Raw genomic sequence first — 22836 nt, forward strand, 5'->3', positions numbered from 1 at the left:
CATTAACATAAAGTTCTGCAGGATAGTGACTGGTGTTCTTATTACCTCACTATCAGTGGTGTTTGGAAACTTATACATTTTAGATTAGATCATTGCTGGCACGACCACGCAGAAACTAAACTTGCCAGGTTAAAAATGCAGAATTATTCCCAGCATTGATGAAATGCTCAATAAATTAACTAAGCATTCGCATCACAGCTTGACGTCGGAGTAATCTTTAGTGCTAGTTGGAATCGGCTGTTGAAACTTGGTAACAATGTATAGGTAACTAGTGGCCTGTGACCCCTCACTTACCTACCATCCCTTGTAGAGGGGCGGTGCCATCAGTGTACCTCACACAGTGCACTGTAGGTATTACGTAAGGTTCTTTGCAGTATCCCTTCGGCTCCTAGCTGCTATAACCCCTTCCATTCCTTTTACTGTTCCTCCATTCATATTCTCTTTCTTCCATCTTAACTTTCTTCAACCCTCTCCTGACAGTTGCTTCATAGTGCTTCTTCTTCAACTGCAAAAGGTTTTCCTCCTGTTACCCTTTCAAGCCACTTTATAGGACTCTCAGTTTCCCTTTCAGCACTGAATGACCTCGTCAGAGGTCCGAGCGCCTGCTTGGCCTTTGCCCTGAATTCTATACTGTATTTTGTCCCATTCCTTTCATTCACCTGTACACCTGACGACGCTAAGCACTTCTTCTTCGGCCATCATTGAGAGACGATGTTTTCATGTTTTGCTGTGCTCCTACTAACTGCTAAATTGGAACTTGTGGTTACCGTATTTTATGAGAGTTAGTTCCTACACAAATACGAACCTTCGGTCTTCACGTAAGATTTTGCTTGTGATGTGAGCTGAAACAGCCGTTAACTTTCAAACAAGGTTGTCAGCTACCAATGGTAGGGGGTAAGCCCCGCCCACTCATCAGTCTGCACTCCACTTTGCTGTTGGCTGCCGTCGTGTGAAGACGTCTGTGCACTTCTCTGCGTACTGTATATGAGAGTGTGTATATGTTTGCTTTACATCTACAGTCGACCTCCGGTATTCGCAGGGGATGCATACCACAACTCCCCTGCAAATAGCTGAAAAATGCAAATACTTGACACCCCTCTACAAACACTTATAACTGCCTCTTTTGATAGTTCAAATACCAAAAAACCACTCTTAAAAACACTTATACCTGAGGATTTTTTTATAGTTTTTAAACAAAAAATGCATTGTATATAAGTAACTTACCAAGTAATTACATTGCTATTAGTTCCTACTTTTTGCAGCAGCTTAAGTTTTAAAAATTTCGCAGTAGTGCTCATATTGTTTAGGTGTAGGTAACAGAAGAATAGGTGGAACCGGTTCAGGTATTCAATTCATTCCTGCCGCTCGTCGACTGAACACCGGTCGCTGGGTTGCTTTTGTTTTGATTTGTTTTCACCGGCTGTTTGCGGACATCACCGAGTTTAGCGAAGTACGTTGGAGTTTTTGGTAGTGCTAATCAGCTTTTTTCCTTAATTGTGACTGGATATGTCAGACTCGAGTGCTCATAGTATTAGGCATTGCAGCAACGACTGCAAGACGAGACTGACATCTGCTAAGTATGACACTCTTACTATTGCAATACACTCCCTGAACACCTGAATTAGCCCTGGTCACCTACCAAGCCCGAACTACATCCCCATAACTTATTACCCACTAAGTGGGTAATTAACTGTCAGCGTTACCAACGCTTGCAGGAAAATCTTGTCAAATGAGTTACCTGGTGTACCATTGGCAACGCTGCTGCAAGTCCCGGCCGAGTGTGGCCGAGATCCCCAATTGCTTTTTGTTCGCTGTGCTGTTAGGACGTGTCCTACATCAGGCGAATTTCGGTTCTCAGCCTGACCCCCATAATTAATTTCTTGGATTCCGGATAACGACTTGGACCGTATTTTTGCCCTTTTCTCCTGGATTGTACTATTTCGCCTGGTTTTGGATCTTCTCTCCCGGCTAGACTTTGGCTTGGTTTTTGGAATTGAAATGGATAAATTAGACAGCAAGATCCCCCCCCACCCCCAGACAGCACCACTGCTTCCGCCTCTGCTACAGCTGTTACGACTGAGCTCTTTACTGCTGGAGACACTGCAGCTCATCGATCGTGCACAGCCTGCAAGAGAAGGATGAGTACCCTTAAACATGACAGACATTTGTTGTGCATAGCATGCAGGAAGGTTCAATGTAACGTGACTTTTAGATGTGACGAATGTAGGTCATGGTCGATAGAGCAAATGGAGCATTATGTGAAGCATAGGAAATCTTTAGCCTCTAAGAGTAAGCATAAGGGACTAGCAGTAGAGACACAGGGTTTTGATAAAGATGCCTTAGAATCTGAATTGTTTAGAAAATTAGAAGATAACTTATCAGCTAGTATGTCTAGTTTATTTTCTAGTTTCACCCGTTCCAGAACTAGCCCTAACGAGTGCCGGAGGTCATGGAGAACCGCAAACCTCAAAGGTAGGATCTGCCGGCCCCCCCTCCAGCACGGAGCAGGCAGTGTTAGCAGCAGATTTCCCCTTTCCCTCTGGTAACGTAAGTTCTAAGGTGAATTCAGATTTAGGCTTGACTCAGGCAAGTAGGGATAGTGTCTCAGTAGATAGTCAGGAAGATAAGTTGAAGGTGCAGTCTGCTTCGGGGTCAGATGTGGTTAAGGTTTCGGCTCCCTTGCTAGATCCAGCAGCGATTCTATTTCCGGCAGTAGGCTCTCTGCAACAAAGGGTTGCTAGATTGGTGGAGGATAACTCAAATTTAGTTGCTAGTTCTTCATGTTCGGAAAGGTGGGAGAATATTCCTTCTTCGAAGATTCCTTTTCCTTCAGGGGACAAACCTTTGTCCTGCATTGAGGCTAATTCTGTTGATTGATTGCTAAATATTACAGAATACTGTATAATACTGACTTGTTGGGTCTTTTTAAGGGTTACAGATCATTAGTTAGACATTGTTTCAATATAGGTTTTTCTAACATATATGATCACGTCTTAAAGAATCTCCCGGAATTCACTAATGATGTATTGCAAGACTATCAGGGGGGAACAGAATTAGTCTGTTTTCTTTCCTTAAAATCTATGGCCTCTTCTGTAACTACAAACATCTCTCTTTCTCCTATGGCTTCTAAATCTTCTTCCATTGCTCCTTCTCAACCTTCCTTTTTGGGTCACTCTTCGGGGAAACATTCGGTTTCTTCGCTCACTCATTCAGGTTCCTTGCCATTAGCGGACTTGCCTTCGGGACAATCTTCGGTGAATCTCATAGTTTCTCAGGCTTCAGATCTAGTTACTGCGGCAGTTGGCGGTGTGGCTGTCTCTGCGTTCAATGTTCCGGTACCGATAGTCTTCACAATCGCTCCGGTAGCTAGGATGACTGGTAACTTATCCTCCACTATTGCTTTGGGTTTGGTACCTTGTAGCTTTCCCTTCGAAACTCCATTGAGTTCCAGTCCAGCTGGGACGTTCTCCAATTGCCCGACGTCGTCGGCAGGAACTCCGGTGGTTACCCCGAGTGTGACTTCTTCTCTCTTCCCTCCTTCAATGCCTTCTTTCTCAACCTTTACTGACAGGTTTTCCTGTTCCTCCGGCTACGGCGGTTTATGTAGGATCGGGTTTGGTTTCGGGTCATAAGGGGTTTTTCCCCTCTTCTTCTTCCTCAAATAGTGGAGCTTCTGTTCCAGTCCTCCATTTGCATGCGGCCCTGATGCATCCGGGTCCGTGTGTTTCGAGTGTTGCGGCTTCTTTGCTTCCAGAAGTGGGCGTTGTTCGTCCAGGTGTGGCCGGGCCAAGTGTTGCGTCATCGTCGTTGGAGGGTGCGGGGTTTATGCAACCTTTTTTGGTTGCCTGCAGTATGATCGCGGCTGATTCTCCAGGTGTTCGTCTTGCGCACCCAAGTGTATTGTGTTCCGGGTTGTTGGATTCAGTGTTTCCTAGGGGTCAACCTGTCTCTTTTCCAGTCTCAACTCGGTCGAACCTGTCCGACAAGGGTTATTCCTGCAAAGCAGAGGATCCAGTACCGGAAACTAGTTCTCCTTCAACGAATGAGAATGAGTACAGGTGGATGGTGGACTTCATCCATGCGCTTTATCCGCAGTCCAAGGCTCCGGAGGAGCCTATACAACCGAATCAGGCAATGTTCGAGTCGCTGTTTGCGACAAAACCAGTTGTTGCGCAGTCATCAAAGAATCTAGTTTGGTTTGGTCGTGTCAAGCAGTCATTGAGGGAGATGGACAGTAGGTTCGTGGCTTTAATAGGGTCGGGTAAGCAGGACTCAACCTTGCTACCTATTCGGAAGGGGTTTTTTAAGGTTGCGGGTAACCCTTCTGCAGGTGTCAGGGTCCCTCTAAACAAATCGGTGGAAGCTCTCCTATCTAGGGTTCCCTCTTTGAATCGCCTGGTATCTGTCACGGCTAGAGAGGTGGGTATCTTGGAAGACACTTTCCGCAGTCAGTCGGAGGCCTTATCCCGTTCTATGTGGATGTTATCTGGGTTAATGGGATTCCTTAAGCAGGATGGATATGCTCCCTCAGATCCGACGTTATTCGATAACCTCATCACTTCGGTGTCGATGGGTTTAGCTTACCAGGCGAACATTTCTGCAGGCTGTACAACTTTCTTTGGTAAGAAGAGGAGGGACTTCTTTCTGAATCATCTGCCTCCCCATTATCCCGACATCTACAAGAGGGTTTTGTTGAGGGCTCCATTGGCACTCAGCAAGTCTGTTTAGGGAGGAAGATGTGTCGGCCATGGTGAATTTTGTTTCCTCTTCATCGGCAGTCAAGTCACAACAGGCAATGATTTGTGTGGCAGCGCAGAGTGCCAGATCATCTAAGGGTTCTAGAATGACATCGCCGTCTAAGCGTACACATGCCAGATCTCCGGTTAGATCTCTGAAGAAGGTCTGTTTTTCCTCCAAGTCTCCTGTTCCTGCATCGGATCCGAAACCTTCTGTCCTTAAGAAGGGTTTTCAGAAATAGGAGACAGTCCCTTCGCCTGCACCTGTAGGAGGTTGCCTGGCTCCTTTCTGGAACATCTGGAAAGAGTGGGGTGTGGAGAGTTGGGTAGTGGAAGTGTTAAGGAAGGGGTACAGAGTCCCTTTTCATTCTCTTCCTCCTCTATCCAGCTCACCGGTTCATCTTCCCAGTTATTCCCCTTCCTCCATCAGGGGAATAGCTTTGGCGGCAGAAGTTGGAGCCCTTTTAGAGAAGAGATTAGAACCCGCTCCCCCTTCTCCGGGGTTTTACAGTTGGATCTTCGTGGCCCCAAAGATGGGAGGATCTTGGAGACCCATCATAGATCTCTCGGGCCTCAACCGGTTCATCGTCTCGACGAAGTTTCATATGGAAACTTTGCAATCAGTGCTGCAGTCAGTTTGGAGAGACAATTGGATGATTTCAGTGGACCTCAAGGACGCATATCTCCAGGTTCTGATTCATCAGAAGTCTCGGAAGTTCCTTCGATTCTCAGGTCCAACTGGAATATTCCAGTTCAAAGTCCTCTGCTTCTGTCTGACCACAGCACCTCAGGTATTTACGAGGGTGATGTCTCCTGTATCAGACATAATGCATCACTGGGGTTTCCGGATGAGGAGATATTTCGACGATTGGTTAGTTCAGGCTTCGTCTGTAAACGAGGTTCTGCAGGCAAGGAATTTCTTACTGAACTTATGTCAGGAGTTGGGAATTCGAATCAACTTAGAAAAGAGCTCACTAATTCCAGCACAAACAAAGACGTATTTGGGGATAACAATTCAGACGCGTCTTTTGAGGGTTTTCCTGACGGAGGAGCAGGTTTTGGTGATTCTGAGTCAGTTGGAAACATTCCTGTCGGACAGAGCTTAACCTGTGAGCCTGTGGAAAAGCTTGCTGGGCCAAATGGCCTCCCTCTCACTTCTAATTCCAGGGTCTTGTCTCCGGATGCATTCTCTACAGCTTCCTTGATTAGACAGTGGGAACTTTGAAAAAAAAGATTGAAGATTTCACAGCTCTACCGGACAATTTTACTGCAGACTGGCCAGGAGTTTTACCCTGTGCGGACAAGGCGGTTTGTGATGGATCACAAGAATTGGCTGCTCTCTTTGCCTCAGGCCTATTGAAGAAGAGGGAGCTGGGTGTTCGTTTGTCACTAAAGGAGTCACTCCTCAGAAATCGACACTGCTCTTCGCCCCGTTGGACCAAGATAATTTGTTTCCCAGGGCTTCTTTGGAGTGTGTAGCTCTCTCCCTTGTCCAGGATCTGGGCCTTCTGATCAACTGTTCCAAGTCACAACTAGTCCCGACTCAGTCGATCGTCTGTTTAGGGATGATGATTGACTCCAGTTTTTGGGCTTTTCTGCCACAGAGGAGAATTCTTTCCTCCCTGCAGATGATTCAGAAATTTCTCGTTCTTCCTTCGTGCTCAGCCAAAGAGTGGATGAGCCTCTTGGGCACTCTTTTGTCCATAGAGAAGTTTGTACCATTAGGGAGACTGTACTCGAGACCTGTACAGTTCTTCCTAAAGGCCAGCTGGTGCAGGAAGACATCTCTGGACTCATTTGTCTTCCCCATTACTCCTGAAATCAAGGAGGACCTTTGGTGGTGGCTGGGAGAAGAGAGATTCCTGGTAGGGAAGTCTTTATTTCCTCTGAACCCAATCCTAACCTTGTTCTCAGACGCTTCAGATCTGGGATGGGGAGCTCATTTACAGGACTTGGAAGTTGCAGGGACGTGGTCACAAAAAGAAAGATTGCGCCACATCAGTGTAAAGGAGCTGAAAGCAATACACCTAGCTCTTCAGCATTTTGCTTCGGTGACACACAACAAAATAATTGCTGTCCACTCGGGCAACGTGACGGCGCTGGCCTACGTAAGGAACCAAGGAGGCATGCACTCTTTCTCTCTTTGCCAGGCAACCAGAGATCTCATTTGGGCCCAAAACAATTGGATCGTCACCTGCTTCATTCAGGGCAAGATGAACATTCTTTCAGATGCCGAAGCATCATCGTCTTCCCCTGTATTGCTCGCCAGTTCCGGACCCTCTGGCTTGGGCAACAGATGCACTGCTCCAGGTCTGGTCCGACCTGGACATGTAGCCTATGCCTTCCCGTCATTCGGTATGGTGAGCGATGTCATCAACAAGTTTCAATCTCAGAGCAACTCGTTGATGACGCTAATGGCCCCATTTTGGCCGCAGAGGGAAAAGTTCACAAACCTTCTCAGCCTCTTAGTGGACATCCCAAGACTTCTTCCACAGTGTCGAAGTCTTCTCAAACAACCTCATTTCCTCTGCTTTCATCAAGGCTTGTCCACTGTCGCTCTGACAGGCTTCAGACTGTCAGGAAGCTTGTCAGAGCAAAAGGATTTTCAAAGGCAGCTGCGAAGGCTATTGCCAACTGTAGACGATAATCTTCATCCAATGTCTACCAGGCTAAGTGGTCAGTTTTTTCGTGACTGGTGTCAGAGACACAGTATCTCATCTTCTGAGACCACTTTAGCTCAAATAGCCGATTTTTAATCTTCCTGAAGTCTCCTCGGGGACTAGCAACTTCGACTATTGAAGACTATAGACCCATGCTCAATTTTGTCTTTAGGCACAGAGGTTTGGATCTTGCAACAAGTCAGGATCTGAGTGACTGGATTAAATCTTTCGATACCTCAAGGGAATACAGACCGCCTTCTATTCCTTGGAACCTAGACGTCGTGCTTCGTTGGCTCTCAGGGCCTCCCTTCGAGCCTCTTCATACATCTTCCTTGAGAGACTTAATGAGGAAGACTTCCTTGAGAGACTTAATGAGGAAGACTCTCTTTTTGGTTGGTCTAGCGACAGCCAAAAGAGTTGGAGGATTACAGGCCTTGGACAAGCAGGTTGGCTTTTCACAAGGTGATGCAGTCTGCATGTTTACCCTTGGGTTTCTTGCGAAGAACGAAACCCCAGCCAATCCTTGGCCCCGTTTGTTCTCTATCAAGAACCTTATAGATATTCTGGGACTTACAGACCAGGAGAGAGTTCTCTGTCCAGTCAGAGCCTTAAAATGTTACCTGGAGAGGACTATGAGCATCAGAAGCCCCTCTCGTAACCTCTGGTGTTGCGTAAAGAACCTATCTCGTTCTACATCCAAGAACGCGTTATCCCTCTTCCTTAGAGAGGTAATCTCTGAACCCCACAGGGGAATTCAGAAAGTTAAAGTCCACGAAGTCTGGGCAGTCACCACTTCACTGGCTTTTAAATGCAATCTGTCACTGTCAGACTATTCTTCAATCTATGTGCTGGATGTGCAGATTTGTGTTTGCCTCTTATTATTTGCGTGATATAGAAACCACTTATGAAAACTGCAGTACATTAAGATTGTTATCCGTGGCTGGCTTGGTACTGGGGGAGGAAGGTTAGGAGCACGTCTCCTATTTCTCTGTCTCCTCGCCTTGAGTTTAGGTGATCGAGTTGTGGGATCCTTGGGGTACTACGTACCCGGAGTACCCAGCAGTCTTCTAATTGATGTGTTTGGTGTTTTACATAAGGTGTAGGTAACAATATTTGGTCCAGTTTTTCTTGTATTGTGCCCAGGGCAAGGGCATACCCTTTTGTATAAAGCTTTGGCAACCATCGGAGTACTCTTTGGCGTTAAAGCACCCACTAAAGTAGAGGCGATTCTCAGCTTTACTGCTGCACCACTGCAGGTTGATGATGAGCGCCAACCAGAGGCAGCACCCGTCTGCTGTAGCTTTCTCAACAGGTAAGGTTACAATAAGCATTGTCCAGTGCTGGCTACCTATCTATTCCAGATTCGCCTCCATTACAGTGTTTTTGAGTAGTTCGTGTCCATGTATCCCACCTCCTTTCTCTGTGGGATTCAGCAATGGAATTACTCGGTAAGTTACTTATATGAAAATGACATTTTTATAATAAAATAGTGTATATATACTTACCAAGTAGTTACGTGATTGGAGCCCTCCCGCCATCCCTCTAATGGACTTTATGCATGAATGAATTGAATATATGAGCCAGTTGTACCTATTCTTTCCCGAAAGTGGGCAGGTTTCTGTCAACTACACCAAAACAGTATGAGCGCTACCGCAAAATTTTTAAACCTTAAGCTGCCGTGAAAAGTGGGATCTAATAGCAATGTAATTACATGGTAAGTATATATAAAACTTTATTTTGTTATAAAAATGTCATTTTAGTCATGAAAGTGATATGAAAGTAAAGTAATCAGTGAATGTTTCTTTATGGAAAATACTGCGACTAGGCGAATTTTCCACAAATAATGTGTACATATATACATTCCACAGAAAGATCCGCCAATAGGTGAAGCCGCGAACTCAGAACCACAAATAGGCGGGGGTCCAGTGTATAGTATAATGCAAACTTCTACCTTGCAACGGCCTGGGCAGAGGAAACCTTTTATTATGAGGCATTTCCAGGTAAAAAAAAATTGTAATCGGTTACTCTCCATGTTAGACATAGACCCTCATACTTTGTGAACTTCATGCAGGAAGCATGTCTTTACCCAAAATGGTCTGTGTAGTGGGTGTCGAGTCTGGCTTTCCGAACAGTGGGTGAAGTTTGCTCAGAAAAAGAAGAGAGAATAAGTTTTCCCGGTGTCATCAGAGTGCAGTACTCTTCCAGTGACACCGAGGATTCTCTCTGATTCCTTCTTACCCCCGGCCAAGCTATCATCTGCTTTTGCTACTCCTAAGGGAATTGTGCACCCAGCACCTCCAACTCTACAATCAGCTACACCAGCAACTAGTGTCGAAGCACCCAAACTACCGTTTGCAATTGAGCGCCCACTGGCACCCATTCATCAAGTTTCGCTCCTGTCTCCCGTCTCCACAGCGCCCCTCGAGTGCCCGTTGGCGCCTGCTCCTCCATCGCTTCTTAATAGTGCCGTCTCGGACATTGTTCCTCCTCCAGTTGACCCGATTCAGAGCAAACTGGATAATATTCTCAGTTTGCTTCAGAAGGCTCCTCCTACAGCTCAGACGACAGCAGACTTCTCACCTTCTCCTGTCTCTTCTGAGGAGGAGGTTGTTCCCGATCAAGATGCGCCTTCATTGGCATACTTGGTGCTGTTGAGGTTCCTGCTAGCGACTTATCGTAACTGCTTCTCGCCAGCTATTCCCTCTTCACCTAAGAAGGCATTGGAGGAAGTAGAAAATTATGTTCTCGGCTTGGAACTTGCGCACCTTCTTAAAAATATTTTTAAGCTGTTCAAAGTGATGAGCTTCCTTGACTGGGCGGTGGATGCTCTGGCACGCAAACTTAGAGAGTGCTCTTTGTTACCTCAAGACATCTCGTTGAATCTCTTGGGAGTACTTTCCTGTATTGACAGAGGCATTTGCGGTAGTATGCAGGAGTTAGCCAGTCTGTATGCCATGGGTATTCTTAAGAAGAGGGAGCTTTGGTGCTCTTTTACTTCGAAAGGCGTCACTCCGTCTCAGAGACCGGCCCTCCTATTCTCCCCTTGGACAAGACGTATTTTTTTCCACAGGCTACAGTACTGAACATCGCGTGTGACCTGCAGAAAAAGAACACTCAGGACCTGCTCACTCAATCTACGAGACGCCTAAAGGATTCATTGGCTCTTCCTCCCAGACCTTTGTCTCCGCTGCAACCCACTCCCTTTTGGAGCTCCCGTTCTAGATCTAGATTAGGACAAGAACTTATATCCGTTTCCCACTGCGTTCCATCAAGAAGTCCTCTTCGAAGTCTTACTCCAAGAAATGAAAACATAGTCCTCCGTACTCTGATGGGAGTGTGGCTCCTTCACTTTTGGGAACGGTGGGAACAAAAGGGAGTGGAATCTTGGATAGTGTCTGTCCTGAAGGAGAGCTACACTATCTCCTCTTTGACAGGTTACTCTCCAGGCTCAGAGAGATTTGCTGCTCTCTAGCTAGAGGTGAAGTCCCTTGTTCAGAAAGAGGCCATAGAGGTAATAGAGGACATTCATTCTCCGGGATTCTACAACCAGGCTTCTCAACAGCTCTGCAAATGTTCATCAGACTGTTGGCTCTACTAGCAAAATGGCTTCATTTGATGGGGATAAAGATCTCTCTCTATCTAGACAACTGGCTACTGCGTTCCCGCTCGAAAGCGCAATGCATGGAGGACATTCGCACGACTCTTCTCTTGGCTCAGGAATAAGGCCTTCTCATCAATCGAAACAAGTCCTTCCTGATGCCTTCTCACGAGATTCCTTATTTAGGGATGACTATCAATCTCGGGTTTTTCCAGTCCCGAAGAGAATAGAAAGGTGTCTCCAGACAGTGGAAGAATTTCCAAATCTAGACTGTTGCTCAGCCGATCAGTGGATGAGTCTTCTAGGTACCCTCTCATCCATGGAACAATCCGTTACTCTGGAAAGACTTCACCTGAGACCTTTCCAGTTCTTCCTCAGAGCCAGCTGGAGCAGGGAAAAAGTCTCCGGACTCGTTCGTGTTCCCAATAACAACGGAAATCAAGGAGGATCTTTGTTGGGGGAATTCCAGGAAGAGACTATCAGAAAGGAAATCTCTTCATCATCTAATCTCCAGCCTAGAGTTCTTTTAAGATGTGGCAAACCTAGGTTGGGTAGCTCTTTAGGGATTAAAAGAAGTGTCAGGAACCTGATCCCAGGAACAGCAAAACTGGCACATCAGAGTAAAGGAATTACAGGCGATATTTCTGGGCCTACAGTGCTACACTTCAGAAATATGGGGGAGGACAGTAGCAGTGCATTCAGACAACACGATGGCACTGGCATACATCAAGAAACAAGGAGGAACCCAATCTTTCTCCCTGTACGAAGCGGCAAGAGACATTTTTCTTCGGTTGCGCCAGAATGAAACTCAAGTGACAGTGCATTTTATTCTGGGAAGACTCAACGTTCTCGCGGATGAATTGAGTCGTCAAAGACAGATCCTCTCCACAGAATGGACATTAGACCTGTTGGTTTGTCTGAATCTGTGGAAGCTCTGGGGGAAACCAATGACAGATATGTTCGCGTCCTCCAGAAATCAACAAGAGAGTGGTTCCCGGACCTACTAGAACTTGCGGACTTCCTGAGAATTCTGCCACGGGAGCAACAACTTCTCAGGCAACCTCACTTCCGTCGGTTCCACCAAAACGTGTCTTCTCTGGCCCTAACAGGGTTCAAACTGTTAGGCAACTGCTCCGAAAGAAGGACTTTTCAAGAGCGGCTGCAGACGCAATTGAGAAGTGTAGAAGACAGTCTTCAGATAATGTTTACCAGGCAGAATGGTCCATCTTCAGGTCCTGGTGCAGACAAAATAACATGTCCTCTTCTAAGGCCTCTGTAGCAGAAATAGCGGACTTTCTCCTGTTCCTACACTCCGCTAAAGGACTTTCTATCTCTATCATTAAAGGATACAGAGCTATGCTTAGCTCAGTTTCCTCCATAAAGGAATGGACTTATCTCTGAACCAGGATTTGTCCAAACTGATTAAGTCCTTTGACACCGCAAAGCCTAAAGAAAAAACCTTTGCTGTCCTGGAGCTTAGACATGGTCCTTAAGTGGCTTTCCAGTCATGTTTTGAGCCCATGCAATCTATCTCTTTAAGGGATCTAACTAGGAAGACTTTTTCTGGTCGCCTTGGCCACCTCTAAGAGGTCCAGTGAAATCCATGCTTTAGACAGAAACATCAAATTTTCTCAGGGGAATGCAGTTTGCTCCTTATCGCTAGACTTTCTGGCTAAGAACGAATCGCCATTGAATCCATGGCCTCGTTCGTTTATGATCAAGAACTTGTCCAAGATAGTGGGTCCATCTGAAGAAGAAGGAACTCTCTGTCCAGTAAGGCTTTAAGTTTTATCTTCACAGAACGAAGGACATTGGTGGTACTTCAAGAAGCCTCTGGTGCTCTGTGAAATATCCCTCTAGACCCCTGTCTAAGAAAGCCCTGGCATTTTTCTGAGGAATCTGATTTCCGGAGCACATTCCATGGTGAACGAAGACTCACGCTCATCTTTAAACATGAAACCCACGAGATAAGAGCAGTGGCTAAGTCATTGGCATTTAAGTGCAATCTGTCCCTTACGTCAATTGTACAAGTGACATTTTGGAAGTGCAAGTCGGTGTTTACATCGCATTATTTAAGGGATATCGAGACGACTTACGATTAATGCAGTACCTTGGGTCTGTTTTATGCGGCTGAAGTGGTGTTGGCGAAGGAAACGCAGAAAGCAATGTCCTTCCTTCAATCTCTTCGCCTTGCCTAGGGTGATGATTTTTGGGAAGCCTGGGAGTACTATGTACTTGGCGTACCCTCCATTCTTTTAGTTTTATGGTGGGGCATTGGTGTTTTTAATTTGATTTTTGGTGGTTATGGTAAATATTTACTCTGGTTATTTCGTGTGGTACTGCGCCCTGGGCAGGGGCATCTTGTTATACTTTGCTAGCCATCGGAATTTAGTCCATTGCTACAAAGCACCCACTTTACGCCTCGCCTCTACTGGATAAGATGAGCGCCAACCAGAGGCAGTATCTTACTGTAGCAGCTCTCTTATCAGGAAAGGTTCAACAGCATTGATTCAGTGTTAGGAAATTTCTATTCTCAAACTCAGTACTATTAATAATGTTTTGGGGTAGATATGTCCAACATTCCCACCCCCATTCAATGTGGGAATCAGCTATGTAATTACTGGGTAAGTTACTTATATGAAAATGACATTTTTATAATAAAATAAAGTTTTATATATACTTACCCAGTAATTACATAATCGGAGGCCACCCGCCTCCCCTCACATGGACATAAGGGCATAAACAAATTGGAGCTCTTTGCTATGTTGTACCTTCTCTTGCACCCGAAAGCGAACGGGGCATGTCGCCACAACCATAACAAACTAGCGGACCCGCAATTTCAAAATTTTGAGCTGCCGGTTAAAAGAAACTAATAGCTATGTAATTACTGGGTAAGTACAAATAAAACTTTATTTTATTATAAAAATGTCATATTTTTAAAGTAATTTGAATTTTTCCTAACACACAAACCTGAAGGTCTTTGCATAAATGGCTCACCTCAAGCCTCATTCTGGTACCTGGGCCGAAAGGTAAAGTGAATCCATAATGACGGGGGTGGGCTTGACTCCCACCCTACCGTCAATAGTTAACCACCTTGTTTAAAGTTAAACAGCTGTTTTCCCAACTCACGCTGCAATTATATCCATATGTAAAGACCTTCAGGTTTGTATGTTAGGAAAAATACAAATTACAATAAAAATGTGTAGTTTTCCCACCCTTGCAGCATTGAAAACCTATAGGCTTTTAACTCTATTCATTTTATTTATGTATGTATACATTCATGTAGATTTTGGTGGGCTGGAGGTAAATGTGGATACTGCCAGGTCGCAAACAGTGCGTATGCAGGTGCAGTAATTGAGGAAATACTGTAATATGAAATTTTCATAGGTATACAAACTAAAACCTTATATCATGTATCTCCCATTTCAACCAGCCCTCTTTGTTCATGAGGCCAAAAGAAGAAATGCTTGGTGATGGCATGCGAGTGAGGGGAATTCCCTTGCTCACCCTTCTTTACCACCAGTTACCCCATTTCCAACTTGCACTGAAAGATACTCCTTCATAAAAAGCTGTGGTTCGTATGGCTCAGAAAACAATTTGTCATACCTTCCAAGACTGTCGTCAGTATTGCTGGTCTTAATAGCTACTCATGTATTGTATCTGCTGTAACAATCAGTGAAACTAATTTGAAAACTTTCGTCCCTCTTGAAATTACTACTCAGTTCACCCATTCCTATTTTTTCTCGTTATTGTCTGCTGCATCTGTGGATAATATGGTCTTGTGTATAACTGGATCATATATAATTAAGCATTGACTGTATACTGCATACCCTTCCCGCTGTTACCCCACGAAACTCTTATGCTGGTCTCTTGCATTCTCTCTTCCTGGCCTTTGATTTGTTAATAAGGATATGTTCATAAGTAATACTCTAATGTTAAGCTAAGAAGGTTTGCAGATGTGAGAGGGAGGGAGTCAACATTAACTGTTATTACATTGTTGTATCGTTGCCTCAGGAATGTTTCGATGCTGTGTCTGGACAACATTTGGTTAGATTGTATTAATATTTGGATGCTGCCAAATGCACACCTTGTTAATTGGCCTGAGGCCTTTATAGGAACCTGAATTAAATTTGTTTTGTTTCAGTTGTGGCATTCTGTTTCCTAACTCTTTGTTGCATTCTTTGATTTCAGATTCTCCCTCAGAAGAACCTTCCTTCCTTCGTCAGTTTTGAGCAGCATCAAGATTTTGGGAATGATTGTGTGTTTGATGGTACTACATGTAACATTACCAATAGCAGCTCTTACTTTACAAATTACAACAAGTAAAATCTGTTCTGAGTATTAGATTCATACATCAGACATCAGCAATGAAATCTGGTTGTAGTCCTTCAAGGTATTGTAGTGCTTAATTTATAACAGATTTATTGGATAATCATTTGTAAACAATTTTGTGTTAAGAGTTGTCAATTGAACAGAACAGGGCAGGACAAAAGGCTAAAATGAATCCAGAACATTCTCTAGAATTACCTTTGAAAAGTGAAACTGAAGGTGCATTATCACCACCTTCCATAAATCAAGAAAACAGGAACATGGCTGCCTTTAGTGAAACCAGTGATAGTAACTTTATGTCTGTGGATCCACTGATGGATATCAAGGCAGAGCCAGAAGTATTCTTACAGTGTAATGAAGGTGATGCATATTCATATAAAAGGAATTCAGCTGAGATTGAAAAAGGTTCACCAAGTGTAGCATATTGGGAGAAAAATGTTTTGAATGTTGAAGGACACATGCCAAGAATGAATCCAGAACATCCTCCAGAATTTCCTTTGAAAAGTGAAACTGAAGGTGCATTATCACACCCTTCCATAAATCAAGAAAACAGCAACATGGCTGCCTTTAGTGAAACCAATAATGATGACTCTTTGTCTCTGGATCCATTGATGGACATCAAAATAGAGCCAGAGGTATTCTGTGAGTCTAATGAAGATGATGAATATTCTTATGAAATGAATTCAGTAGTGAATGAACAAGATCCACTAACTTGCAAAAAGGAAGTAAAACAAGAAAGAAGGAATAGTCAGAATGGAGAGAAGCCTTTCAGATCCACTGACTGTGAGAAAGCATTTTACAAGAAAATTAATCTTACAAGTCATATCACAATTCCTACCAGAGAGAAGCCATTCATGTGCAAGGAATGTGGGACAGCATTTTCCCAGAAAAAAAGTCTTACAGTTCATATGAGAATGCATACTAGTGATAAGCCATTCATGTGCAAGGAATGTGGGAAAGCATTTTCCTGGATAGTAAATCTTACTGCTCATATGAAAATGCATACTGGAGAGAAGCCATTCATGTGCAAGGAATGTGGGAAAACATTTTCCCAGAAACCACATCTTACACGTCATATGAACATGCATACTAGCGAGAAGCCATTCATGTGTAAGGAATGTGACAGAGCATTTTCCATGAAACAACATCTTACAGATCATATGAGAATGCATATGGGAGAGAAGCCATTCATGTGCAAGGAATGTGGGACAGCATTTTCCATGAAACATAATCTTGCATATCATATGAGAATCCATACTGGAGAGAAGCCATTCATGTGCAAGGAATGTGGGAAAGCATTTTCCCAGAAACCACATCTTACAGTTCATATGAGGATGCATACTGGAGAGAAGCCATTCATGTGCAAGGAATGTGGGAAAGCATTTTCCCAGAAACAAAGTCTTACAGCACATTTGAGAGTGCATACAGGAGAGAAGCCATTCATGTGCAAGGAATGTGGGAAAGCATTTTCCCAGAAACCAAGTCTTACAGCTCATATGAGAATCCATACTGGAGAGAAGCCATTCATGTGCAAGGAATGTTGGAAACCATTTTCCAGGAAATCACATCTTACAGGTCATATGAGAATTCATACTTGAAAGAAGCCATTCATGTGTTAGGAATGTTGGAAAGCATATGCCAGAAGAGACATCGTATAATTCATATGAGAATTGATACTGGAAAGTAGCCATTTACAGTAAACCCTCACTTGGGGAGATTGGAAATTTGTCGATACGGTAAAAAAAAAACACTTCCTGGACGTAAAATGTCAATTGTTTGTTATCAATCTTACCTACTGTTAAAGTTAGCTCATATCTTTGTGCCATTAGGTGTGATCAACATACAGAATGAAAAAAATAACGCTTTGCTAGCTCACCAGGACTGTCTCTGTAATCACCTGTTTCCCACCAGGCAGCGTTCGATTGTTTATGGTCATGTCAGAGTTCTTCGTGCTGTGTCTTTATGCAGACAGTGTGAATATTTTCTCCTGTATGATATTGTGCTTGTTTTCTCTTTTTGTGTTATGTCATCTACAACAAGCAGAGATGAAAGCATTTGGCTATACAGGAAAGAGTTTGTGGAAACCAAATTTCTCGGTCGTGCATGACCATGTAGCCTATATGTTAGCCTAGCTGTTGAGGTAGGAGTGTGGTTTTCTTGATGTGAAGATAATGAGTGGTTTGATGAGAGGGTGAAAATTTTGTGAAGTATCGGAAGATGCTAGAGGCTGATAGTTTAAGTAGACAATTCGTTAGAGCACACCATAAGCCTTCTCAGCCATTTCCTTTGGTCTTCCTCTGTTGCTTTTCCTCCTCCTCCTCCATTAACCTACCTGGTAGCCTAGGTTAATTCCTCTCTCACTCCTGCTCCACCTTCTTTTCTCCCTGTGTGGTTCAGGAGGAAAATAATAGGTAATTGAAAAATATTCTTTTATTATGATTAGAAATTTGACCATATGTATTAGGACAAAGACCCCTCCCCCCATAGTGATCATCTTTTTTCATTTTCCTCTGCGAGAGAGAAGGTGTTGGAGCCTTAGGATTTGTCTGTAGCCTGCCCTCTGGGCTGGCCTTGGTCCATTGGTCTTCTCCCCAGACAGGGAACCACGGCATATCTCAGGACCAAGGTCTGTGCCCTTTGCCACCTCTCTGGTTCGGGTTTGGTGTGTTCTCTGGATGAGTTGTCTAGTGGTTTGGCACTCACGTTCGCTGACTCACGTGTAGCCTGTTTTAGGGAGAGTGATAGGGATGTGTGTGAACCGTAGAGTTATTTAGGAATACAGACATTATGTTTGTCTGAGTAGTTCTGAGCCACGCATTGGTTTTTTTTTATCATTTGCTCACCCGGTATTGTCCTCCAAGCAAACGACAACCCGCCCCCCCCCTTACTCAGTTTTCCTGTGTCGCCTCATATTCGTCATCTTGAGACAGTTATTCCTTTTTGTAATAGTAGCTATTCCTCTTCCGCCGCTTACTTATCTAGAGTGAGTTAGCCTGGTGATAGAGAATGCCTGACAAAACCCTCACACGACATAACCCCCACCGACATAACCCCCACCGACAAAACCCCATACGACGAAACCCCCACACGACAAAACCCCATGACGACAAAACCCTGCACGACAAAACCCCCACACGACAAAAACCCCACACGACAAAACCCCCACATGACCAAAAACCAAATGAAAGTGCGGATAGTTAATAAATATATATATATATATATATATATATATATATATATATATATATATATATATATGAGAGAGAGAGAGAGAGAGAGAGAGAGAGAGAGAGAGAGAGAGAGAGAGGCGATAAATTAGTAAATTACCTATTGTTATTCGATAAGTTATGTACAGTGGTTACAAGGAAAGCTTTCACTGTTTTCGTCTGTTAACTAGCAAACTATCAACAAATTTGTATTGACAATACTCCTTTGCTAGTTATTTACAATTATTACAAAATGACTTTTTTTTTCTTAAGACGGAGCTTTAGTTTGAGTGGAAATAATTTTTTCTGTACTCCTTTGCTCATCGTGGAAGTCATCCGTAATAATAAAGGTGGAGAGAAACTGTGCTATAAAGGTTATAATTATGTATACTAAAAAAATCCACCAGTGCTACTACGATGAGGTGGAAATGTTCCAGAAGATCAGCGTTTGGATGTCATGGAAAAATAACAACAAATTTAGCAATATCGGACATCATTTCAATTATTGAACATAATCATGCGGGAGATGAAGGATCAGTGGAAGCAGCAAAAGTGCATACAACCCTCTATCAACAGGCCAAATCAACTAGAGGAAATACTAGTCGCATTGTAGCGGATTCGTTGGAGAGTATGACTCAGGACGGAAGAATTGCCATGGGAAATATAAATACAGTTAAAAGATATGTTCAAAGAAAACGCCAAGAAGGACGCCCTAAGGATCCCGAATCGTTGAAGGACTTGAAGATTTTAGGTGAATGGACTATGACACGAGGAGAACATCCTGTGCCTTTTCTTCTTCATGATAATGGTGCTGAAGCCAATAATCGAATCATTATATTTGCAACAAGAGATGCGATGGACCATTTAGCTAAGGCACATACCTGGTATATGGATGGAACCTTTGCATCGGCTCCTGTGTTATTTGAACAGCTATTTGTTATTAGAGCTCCTCTCGGTGATTCAGCGATAAGCTGTGTGTATGGCTTCCTTTCCGGCAGATCACAGGAAATCTATCAAGAATTTCTTACAACAGTTCTAGATAAAGGAGAGGAGCGCTGGTGTCGCCGTCCTGGCGGGTGTAGAGTGTGGGAGCTGTAACGGCTCACCGCTCTTTTACGGGGGTTTTGATAAGGAGAGGTCTTTCGAGTATATTTCCGTGGTAGTGGTATTTCACTCACCCTTCATTATACCGACGTCTTCTAAAGACGGTCGACTGGGGGTAGTAACCCCAGCTTTCCTGAAAGCTCTTTTTCTCTGGTATATCTAACATTGTTATACCTAGAAATTCGTGCTGTAATGGAATTTCACCGGGTGACACGGGACCTTCCTCAGAAATAGATTTTTCCTCTGTCAAAATCCCTTTTTACCATTTAACACAGAATACATGGCGGAAACTACAAAGCATAGGACTGAGCAGTATCTACAAGGAAGATGAATCTACAAGACATTTTTGTGGTATGATTGACGGACTTGCTTTTCTTTCATCTGATAGAATCATAGATGGCATGAATTTCCTTAAATTGAACTGCCCTAGCCATCTTGAACCTCTGTTGGCATATTTTGATTCGACGTATGTGACAGGTACTAAGCGTCGTGCAAGACAAATTCCACCATTATTTCCTCATGAAAAATGGAGCGTGTATGAAGCAACAGTTAGTGGCGAAGACCGTACAAATAACCAGTGTGAAACTTGGAACAATACTTTTAAATACCTGGTTGGTTATAGTCATCCCACAGTTTGGGTTGCAATTGAAGCTCTGAACAAAGATGCACTGATGGTTCAAACTTGCTTGGAAAAGAATGCCATCGGAGAACCTCTTCGTAAGGAAATTAAGAGAGAAACTGTAAAATTGCAATCGCGATTGCAAAATCTTTGTCTTGATTTTAGTAATGGTAAGAAGGACATCGAAGAATTTCTTAATGGTGTAGCAAAAAATATAAGAATATATAAATTCTGACTTCCTATATGTTTTGTGTAATAAATATTACGAAACTGTAAATTTTTACTTTATAATCTTATCTTCTTTAATAAACGATTTAAAAGAAAAAACTATATATACACTAGTCATTTCAGTAAGCTGCTTCCAGAAAATATATGGGTTTTTGTCGGTGGGGGTTTTGTCGTAGGGAGGTTTTGTCATATGGGGGTTTTGTCATATGGGGTTTTTGTCGTATGGGGGTTTTGTCGGTGGAGGTTTTGTCGGTGGGGGTTTTGTCATGTGGGGGTTTTGTCGCCTCCCTGGTGATAGAACACCTCTTACTCCTCGGTAATTGCCTCCTGAGTGTTGTGCAGACGCCACCGACTGTCGTCACGGTTACGTGGTAACTAGGGTTTGTTTCCCGGGATCCTGGACAATTTTCAAGGTTTAATAATCCCGGGATATTTTTTGCAAATCCTGAGAAATCCCGGGATAAAAATCAAGTACAAAAATAGGGACAAATTTGACTGCAGGATGATTGTAGACTTGTTGTTCTGTTTATGTTTTTATATACTGTAAATACAGATAATTTCTGTCATTATCCTTATGATCATAATGATAGATATCTAGATTATGTCACTGTTTTGATATTTATGTAAAGTACTTTATATTTTCAGTGAATTGTATTTTCCCATCAACAGCATCTTGCTAAATTTGCTAAAATCTTGTAAAATTTTTCAAATCTTGTAAAATTGCTCAAATCTTGTAAAATTTCAAGTTGCCATGCTTTTGCAAGATAAGGCTTGTCAAATAAATCCATGGAGGGAAGATAAAGCGTCTGTTTCAGTGTTTCACGTTTTATTGCAGAACTAAATCTATCGGGGACAGGGGTGTAAAACTGTGACAAAATAATCATGTATAAGTTTGCAGATTTTTCAAGAGGAACATATTCCTTCTTCATCATGTGGAAACGTAGTACAGTATTACTGTTTATATACCTAATGCTTTATTTTGTATATTTGGGACAGTAATCATGTGAAGCAGTCCCAACAGAGTGTATGCTTTGAACAAGTTTGCAGCAGGTTTTGAACAAGAAGTGTTTGTGATGAATGACTGCAGCCCGTGTGGGGTACCGTCCACTGTGTCGTGTTATATAAGATCTTATTGTATGAGAAACTTCTTATTCATTTAGTTCATGTTATACATAAAGAATGCATACATTTAATTTTTCTTCATTTATTTTTACTACATTGTCTGTCATTAAGTACTCTTTTCATTTTACTGAGTATAAACAAAAACAAATGTATTTTTTTTATCAATGATAATGAACTATAATTTACATTTTCATTCGCACTGGAATTTGGAAGCAGAACAAAAATAAAGTAGTAAATGAAGCATATTTTAGCTCTTGTTCTTATTCCTCTTACGTTGTTGACAATCAAAGTGTATGCTGTAATTAAACATTAGGTGGAATTAATAAGACAGTCAATCTACAGTAATATTTCTGCATATCTAGTAATGCTAAGCACATCAAAAACCTGAAAGAAAAACAAGGTATAATGCATAATTTTAGACAACTGAAAATCCTGGGAATTCCCGGGATCCCGGGATAGGACTAATTTTATCCCGGGATCCCGGGACAAAGAAAAAGCTCCAAAACGACAATCCCTAGTGGTAATGTCTTGCAAGAATCCTCTACCTTCCTCACCCAGATATCCAGCACCCATTCACTCCATCCAGTGCTCACTACTGGCATTCTGTGACATCTTTGCTGATGTTCTGTGGTATGTCACCTTCTCTGGCGTTTTTTGCCTCACCGGCATTGTCTGTAGATTGCCGTTTTCTCCCGTCATAGTTCCTCCATTTAGACTTTAGGGGTTTCAACTGTGATTTGGTTGATTCTCCTTTAGTATTTAAGTGGTGCATAGCTCGTGGTGTTCGTTTTCACTTCCTTTTGCCAAAGATGAATCCGTTAATCAGCGCTCTTTAGTTTACTTCTACCTCGGCTCCTGTTAAAACGAGTAAGAAGTATGGTAAGGTGCGTTATCATGAAAGTAGAGCCTCTGGGAAATGGATGAACATTCGAAGGAGAAAGCTAGGAAACTGTTTAGTGTTGAATAGCTACTTGCAACTGTAACACCTTCCACATTTTATTGTATAATTAAGTTTCATGTTTATATTTTGTCTGATTGTTTCCCCTCCGTATACCATTTTTCTATTGTCCTTCCAAAGTAGTGGTCGTTCCTGTCTTTAAAATCCTTGCTTTTACTCTATCTCCACCCAACCTATACTTCTTCGACTACTGTTTCACTTCTATCGTCAGTCTCCACTCAGCTCACCAGAACCTGGTCTCCAGCAGGGAAGCAGTTTACCTTCTTTGACATGTCA

General features: G+C 43.0%; 1 protein-coding gene across 2 annotated transcripts in view; it reads left to right on the plus strand.

The window, feature by feature from the left end:
- The window catches only part of LOC136838117 (zinc finger protein OZF-like), a 38237-nt gene that overhangs the window by 9416 nt on the left and 5985 nt on the right, over nt 1–22836 (plus strand). Inside the window, exon 2 of one of the 2 annotated variants that reach the window (XR_010852880.1) lies at nt 15186–15387. Coding sequence is in view for 1 of the 2 variants with exons in the window: in XM_067102964.1 (XP_066959065.1) it covers nt 15494–16921 (1428 nt within the window). In the remaining variant the exon portion in view is untranslated. Of the gene's footprint in view, nt 1–15185; nt 18508–22836 lie in introns of those variants that run through there. The other variant, XM_067102964.1, reaches the window with a different exon arrangement.

This window comes from Macrobrachium rosenbergii, unplaced genomic scaffold, assembly GCF_040412425.1.
Source record: "Macrobrachium rosenbergii isolate ZJJX-2024 unplaced genomic scaffold, ASM4041242v1 171, whole genome shotgun sequence".
Taxonomy (NCBI): Eukaryota; Metazoa; Arthropoda; class Malacostraca; order Decapoda; family Palaemonidae; genus Macrobrachium; species Macrobrachium rosenbergii.